General features: G+C 34.9%; 1 protein-coding gene across 1 annotated transcript; it reads left to right on the top strand.

Moving 5' to 3' along the window:
- The first annotated feature begins 1,284 nt into the window (after window positions 1–1,284).
- LOC107741048 (E3 ubiquitin-protein ligase synoviolin-like) lies at window positions 1,285–7,128 on the top strand. The gene is made up of 12 exons (XM_016553631.1): window positions 1,285–1,333; window positions 1,561–1,664; window positions 1,877–2,003; window positions 2,089–2,188; window positions 2,293–2,358; window positions 4,494–4,610; window positions 4,700–4,857; window positions 4,942–5,091; window positions 5,178–5,318; window positions 5,741–5,924; window positions 6,024–6,136; window positions 6,406–7,128. The coding sequence occupies exons 1-12, from the start codon at window positions 1,285–1,287 to the stop codon at window positions 6,573–6,575; spliced, it is 1,479 nt and encodes a 492-aa protein (XP_016409117.1). The 3' UTR covers window positions 6,576–7,128.
- Window positions 7,129–7,504: the final 376 nt, after the last annotated feature.

Below are 7,504 nucleotides of genomic sequence, written 5' to 3' on the forward strand. Positions count from 1 at the left end.
TTTATGTCACGTCTTATCACAAGGGGTATGAATCTGTTACTTCTTTTAGCTAAATTTAGTATAATAAATATAATAACTGTAAATATGGGGGGAATAAGTCTTTGTTTTAAAGGCAGAAATTCACCAATACCTAAAAATGATATTAGAAAAAAAGAAAGCTGTAAAATATGTTAATTTGGAAATTGATTTATAACAATTTAATACTTCATATTATTTATTTATTTTCCTACTTAATTTTATTTGATTCTCTTAATGTAAAGCTGTATATATTTAAAAACCAATGAAAAAATAATATTTCTTTGAAAACGAAAGAACCTATTCATGGAAACGAACAAACTTGTCTAGTCGGATTGAATCCGTGTATCATTCGATCATTCGTTTTTTTATTTAATACTGAAAGTAGAAAAATGAGAAAACGGTTCCTTTTTCGTTCTTTTGTTTTTTTCCGAAAAACGAAAAACGAAAATTCAGCTTAAATTTTCGTTTTTCGTTCATGGGTGGAAAAATTAATAAACAGCTTGAATATTCGATTTCTACATGTGGGCGGGAATTAAACGCCCCTTTCTGCTGATTGGTCAGCCGAAGATCAAACCGTGCCATCATCAGTTCTTCTGCAGTATCACGCAGCAGAATAATAGTCTAAATCTAAAGAGCAGTAGTGACTGCAGACTTAATTCAAGATGAGCGATTCATTCATAAATTCTTAAGATCGCTGTAGAAACACAAACTGCAAGGCTAAAGACAATGAGTGCAGGGGCGGGGCTATATAAGGTCTAAATAGCCGGGCACAGAAGCTGCAGCAGCAGCAAAAATTGTTGGCTGGGTGCAGCAGCAGTAGCACACATTTCACATTTTTTGGTAAAATAATTAAAACAACCACCACAGTTAAAACTCAGTGAATGTAGCTGTTCATGAATTTTTGATCTGGGACTTAACTACATCTATCAACATGTCTCAATCAAAACTGTACAGCCAGAAATACAGAAAAGAGTGGGAGTCTGTACCTGAATTTAAAGGGTGGCTGAAGCCAGTAGTTGGGGATGACTGCCGAGCATACTGTGCATACTGCAAATCAGATATGCTTGCAAAAATGTATGACATCAAAAAACATTGTACTACAGCAAAGCATATAAATAAATCAATAATTTATTATTTTTGAAAAATGTTTTCATAATTTGTTGTTAAATGTGAGGTTACATCTAATTTTATAGGTTATGTCTAATCTGGGAAAATAAATTTTATTTATTTATTTTTAAAGGTTTTCATTGTTTATTTCATTTTTAGATGGAAAGGAGTCCAAATATCTCATGGGTCTTCCACTTCAGAGTTCTCTGTGAGTAATTTATCACTGGATTTGCTTCAGCCTGTGTTCTTCAGCACCAAATTTATCTCTTACTTCCCTTTTATATATGAAACTACTTTGCGAACTCATTTTTCGGACATGCAAATTTTTGAGCTGCACCTGTATCTTGAATTTAATGGCATTTGACATTAGACTGCCTTATTTGCACTCATCGTTGTGGTTATTGCATCACTAATGTTCTTGTCTCTCTGCTGCAGCTCTGATGGTGTTGCTGGGAGTGTTGGACTTTCTGTTTGTCAATCATGCGTGTCACAGCATTATAACAAGAGGAGCTTCAGTGCAGCTGGTTTTTGGATTTGAGGTGAGCAACATTTTTTTTAGTTTGAGTGAGATCCTGCAAAATACATTTCATTAATGAAAGGACTGTTGACCTAAACCTTATCACATGTCCCATAACTTGTTGAAGTACATTATGTCATCTGTGGTGTTAGCAGTTGAGCAGTGTAGAAATCAGAACATATATTATACCACTAGAGTTTTTAAAATATTAATGGCTTTCTGCTTGTCTTTCAGTATGCAATTCTGATGACTGTGGTCCTCACCACCTTCATCAAGTACACCTTACATACAGTTGATCTGCAGAGTGAGAATCCGTGGGACAATAAGGCCGTCTACATGCTCTACACAGAGCTCTTTACAGGTACATCCTAGAGAGCCATAGCTTGGATGGTTATGTTTCCATATTGCCTATTCACAGATTGACTGATGTTACATTTATCCTTCAGGTTTCATCAAGGTGCTTTTGTATATGGCGTTCATGACCATAATGATAAAAGTGCACACCTTCCCTCTGTTTGCCATTCGACCCATGTATCTCGCAATGCGGTGAGTGATAAATCATCAGATTCCAGCTGTGCTGTTATGTTTTGTCAACAATTAGAACAGTTTGTCTTATTCTTTTGTCGTGTGCAATATGTTTGTCTTTTCAGGCAATTCAAGAAAGCAGTAACAGACGCCATCATGTCTCGACGAGCCATTCGTAATATGAATACTCTGTGAGTATCTCTCTGAAGTCATTATAAATATCTTTTACGTGTTTTTAATTTTTTTTTCATTAATATACAGTAGTCAACATTTGAAGTGGATCAAAAAAGTTAATCAAAGTTGTCCTAAGACAAGAACACATTTTGTTTTAGGTTTTAGGACAACTTTGATGAAAGGTTTTGATCCACTTCAAGTGTTGACTAGTGTAGTGCAGTTTAATATGTTTACTATTTTTTTATTAGTAATTTTTTTTAGTTTTTAGTTGCATTTCTTTATTTTATTGTGCACTTAATGCTTTTAGTATTGCCATGTTTAATATTTTCAGTATTTAATAATTTGTTTTTACAGTTTAAAATGTAAAAAATATATACTCTGTATCTCTGAAATAATCTGAATTATAAAACGGATTGTTCCGGTCCTTGATTCTGATTGGCTGAGCCACGTTCAAAGCTGTTGTAAATTACTCTACAAACATACACCTTTGTTTACTTGTGTGTTGCTCGGCAACCACTTTGTTGGAACCACAACTGTTTCTTAGGAACTACATTGTTTGGTGGAAGAATACTGTTTTTATTAATATCATTACACTTTATTTGCTCTGTTTTATTCTGTGAAACCTTACTACGTATATGGAATAACAATTTAGCTGTTATAAATTCACTGTAAACCACGGCTTCTTGGAGCTTATTGCTTTAACATCTTTTAATGTGCAAGTGTTATAGTTTTGAATTATTTTATAACTTTTTTTTATTAACAATGCAGTGTAATATTTTTAGTATTCATTTCTTTATTTGTATTTTTTTTTCAGTTTACATTTGTTTAGAAAAATTGTGGTTACACTTTATTTAAAGGTGTCCTTGTTGCAGTGTAATTATATATTTAAGTACTACTGAGTAATAATAATTAACTACATGTACTTACTATATGATTAGGGTTTGGCTTAGGGTTACTTGCGTGTAATTTTGCATAATTGTATTTATAATAGCAAGCACATGTAACGTTTAACAAGGACACCTTAAAATAAAGTGTTACCAAAATTGTATTCGTTTATTTTATTGTGCATTTTAATTATTCTTAATATTGGGCCATGTTTAATATTTGTAGTCTTCATTTTCTTTTCTTTTTTAAATTTTTAATTATTTTATAGAAGAATTGTATTTTTTTTTTTTTTTTTTTTTTATATTTTTTTTATTTTTATGTAGAAAAAAACAAAATTCAGGGCTTGGATCTTGAACAATGTCACCAGCTGCTGGTTCGAAGCTGTTGTAAATTACTCTACAAACATACACCTTTGTTTACTTGTGTGTTGCTCGGCAACCACTTTGTTGGAACCACAACTGTTTCTTAGGAACTACATTGTTTGGTGGAAGAATACTGTTTTTATTAATATCATTACACTTTATTTGCTCTGTTTTATTCTGTGAAACCTTACTACGTATATGGAATAACAATTTAGCTGTTATAAATTCACTGTAAACCACGGCTTCTTGGAGCTTATTGCTTTAACATCTTTTAATGTGCAAGTGTTATAGTTTTGAATTATTTTATAACTTTTTTTTATTAACAATGCAGTGTAATATTTTTAGTATTCATTTCTTTATTTGTATTTTTTTTTCAGTTTACATTTGTTTAGAAAAATTGTGGTTACACTTTATTTAAAGGTGTCCTTGTTGCAGTGTAATTATATATTTAAGTACTACTGAGTAATAATAATTAACTACATGTACTTACTATATGATTAGGGTTTGGCTTAGGGTTACTTGCGTGTAATTTTGCATAATTGTATTTATAATAGCAAGCACATGTAACGTTTAACAAGGACACCTTAAAATAAAGTGTTACCAAAATTGTATTCGTTTATTTTATTGTGCATTTTAATTATTCTTAATATTGGGCCATGTTTAATATTTGTAGTCTTCATTTTCTTTTCTTTTTTAAATTTTTAATTATTTTATAGAATAATTGTATTTATTTATTTTTTTTTTTTTTTACAGTTTAATTATTCTTACAACGTTTTTATCTATTACTATTGTATATTTAGTGTTTTTTTTTATGTTGTGCAGTGTTTTTAATATGTTATGTATATGTTAATAGTTTTAGTAATACTTTAAAATTATGTATCACTGTCTGCCGTGCTTTGTTACAGCTATCCAGATGCCACCCCTGAAGACTTGCAAGCCACCGACAATGTGTGCATCATTTGCAGAGAAGAGATGGTGACTGGAGCCAAGAAACTGCCGTGCAACCACATCTTTCACTCAAGGTTCACTTCCACTGTTTATGGAAAATATCAGTCTCTTTGGTGTTGACATCTGCATGCATATTCTGAATAGTTTGTTCCTCTCATTGTAGTTGCCTTCGCTCATGGTTCCAAAGACAGCAGACGTGTCCGACCTGTCGTATGGATGTCCTCCGAGCGTCCCAGCCCAACCAGACTCCTGCCCCAGCTCCTGCACAAGCACCTGCCCCTGCTGCTCCTGCTAATGCCCCCGTACCTCCACCTGTCAATGGTAAAAACACCAAGACCAGGCCGATCGAAGCTGCTGATGTTTGGCTGTTTGTGCACCGTAAACCATGCTTCCTTTTCTGTGCAGTCGCTCCAGGTATGCTGCCTCAGTTTCCTCCAGGTCTGTTTCCCTTTTGGGGTCCCTTCCCAGGCGCGCCTCCTCCTGCTGCCCCAGGTGCACAGGCAGCTACTGACGCTCCACAGACCAGCGCCGCTGCAACACAGGCCCAGGGAGCAGGTCAGCAGCTCTTATCTGTTCTGCCTCACTGTGAAAAGCTAGAATACCCATGATTCTCATCATAATTTTCACGTTGTGTCATGTAGAATCAGGAGCCAGCAGCTCGACCCAGCCGAATGCAGACAGTGCCTCTGCTGCTCCCGGAGCAATGCCTGGATTCCCCTTCTCCATGCCTCCACCTTTCCCATCAGCTCCATGGCTGCCGATGCCTCCACCTCCACCCTTTAGTATGTTAGAGCGGTCAAATTGCGGCATTTTAATAATTAGTGCTGTCAAGCGATTAATCGCATCCAAAATAAAAGTTCTTGTTTACATAATGTATGTGTGTGTGCTGTGTATATTGTATATATAAATACACACACATGCATGTATATATTTCAGAAAAATGTTATGTTTATATATTAAATATATTTATTTATAATATAAATTATATTAATATAAATATAGACATGTAAATACATGTAAATATTTTCCAAATATATGCTGTTTGTGTGTGTCTTTATATATACATAATAAATATACACAACACACACACATATGTTATGTAAACAAAAACTTTTATTTTGGATGCGATTAATCGCGATTAATCGTTTATACATCATTGAAAAACTGATATATTTGAGTAATCTGTGACCCCTTTGTTTATTAGTATCATCCATGCCGCCGCCTCCATCGACTCTGTCCACCATGTCAGAGGCCGAGCTCAGAGAACTGGAGCAGGAGGGCAGGCGAGGTTTGGAAGCCAGGTTGCAGTGCCTTCACAACATCCACACATTGCTGGATGCCGCCATGCTCAACATTCACCACTACCTCAGCACGGTGGCTACGTTAAGGTGTGCAAACATGGCCTGAGGTGTGATTAAAAAGTGGCACGTCCAGTTCCTACTTCTGAAATCCCCGTATTTTCTTTCTTTCTTTTACTTCCTGTTTAGTCCTCCAAGATCAGAAAACAATGCTGGTGAGACGAGTACATCAGTGAATGCGGAGTCCTCTTCCTCCACGGGCAACATGGAAACTCCCAGTCAGGAGAACGAGGCTCAGAGCGGTGAGTAGAATGATGCCACAACTTCTTGAATGACTAGGCTAATATGTGTGTGAGTGTGTGTTTGTGTCTTTAGTGTCACATGATTGTTCTGAAATCATTGTAATATGCAGATTTGCTGTTTAAGAAACATTTCTTACAAAACATTTTCTTATAAATGTTGAAAATAGTTGTGCTGCTTAATATTTTTTATAGAAACCATGATACATTATCATTCAAAAGAAAGAAGAAAAAATATATATATCAGAGTCATTGTATTCTCTTGCTCATAGATGGATCTGTAAATGAAGCTACAGGCTTTTCTCTACCAGACTCAACCACAGGAGTGGACAAAGACAGGAAGGAGGGAGATGAAGATGAGGATGATGGTGAGCCAAATGCCGCCGAGTTGAGACGACGTCGCCTGCGTAAACTGGAGACCACTAACACTCCTGACCACTGATGATGGGATCCATTTAAATCGTGAATTGCCTTCTGACAGTAGAAATGCTTCTTACGGACTCTTGGGCACTTGGCATGTTGAGATGTCAGATTATCTGAGGAAAGTTCATGAGTTCTTAGATGTTAATTTAAATGAGGCACATCAAGGCACTTCCCGCTGTATGGAGGATTTGTCAGTGTAACGTGTACGGAAGATATCATGGAAAACCAAGCTTGAAGATAGAAAGGATAAAAAGCCTTGCACCTTAAAAGTCCGCTGTGACGTCTGACTCGAGTATTGTTGAGACTTTCCTCTCTGAATGTGATTTTTGTCTCTCAGAGGAACACAGTCTGTTGATTTCTTGTGTGCCCTTAAAATTTGATGTTTTCCCATTCTTTGTGTATTTTCATTATTTCTAGTGCTACATCATAGATTATTTTCCTAGATCGACTTTGGTTACAGCTAAAAGATATCCATGAACCAAATATCTAAATTAACTTGCTGTACATAATGTATAAAGTGTTTTAATAGGAGGATCTGTACATACTGCACAATAAATTGTTCAAAACAGACATTGTCTTGAGATTTATCAACTATACACAACCGTTCAAAATTTTGGGGTCAGTATGTTTTTAATTTTTTTATAATACATTTATTTAGCAAGGACTCCGTTAAGTTAATTAAAAGATATGAATAATGTTACAAAAGATTTCTATTTCAAATAAATGCTATTCGTTTGAATCCTGAACAAAAATATCAGTTTCCACAAAAGAATTCAGCACAACTGTTGTCATGTGGATCATGTGACACTGAAGACTGGAGTAATGATACTGAAAATTCAGCTTTGATCATGGGAATAAATTAGAAATGGAAAACAATTATTCAAAATTGCAATAATATTTCACAATATTTTTACTCAATTTTTAAAAAAAAATAAATGCATCCTTGGT

This window comes from Sinocyclocheilus rhinocerous, unplaced genomic scaffold, assembly GCF_001515625.1.
Source record: "Sinocyclocheilus rhinocerous isolate Xijiao unplaced genomic scaffold, SAMN03320098_v1.1 scaffold44, whole genome shotgun sequence".
Lineage (NCBI taxonomy): Eukaryota > Metazoa > Chordata > Actinopteri > Cypriniformes > Cyprinidae > Sinocyclocheilus > Sinocyclocheilus rhinocerous.

Coding starts and splice junctions, on each gene's coding strand:
- LOC107741048 (XM_016553631.1), top strand. CDS start 1,285: ATGGAAAGGAGTCCAAATATCTCATGGGTCTTCCACTTCAGAGTTCTC. Junction 2,189..2,292: donor CCCATGTATCTCGCAATGCG/GTGAGTGATAAA, acceptor TTGTCTTTTCAG/GCAATTCAAGAAAGCAGTAA. Junction 2,359..4,493: donor ATTCGTAATATGAATACTCT/GTGAGTATCTCT, acceptor GCTTTGTTACAG/CTATCCAGATGCCACCCCTG.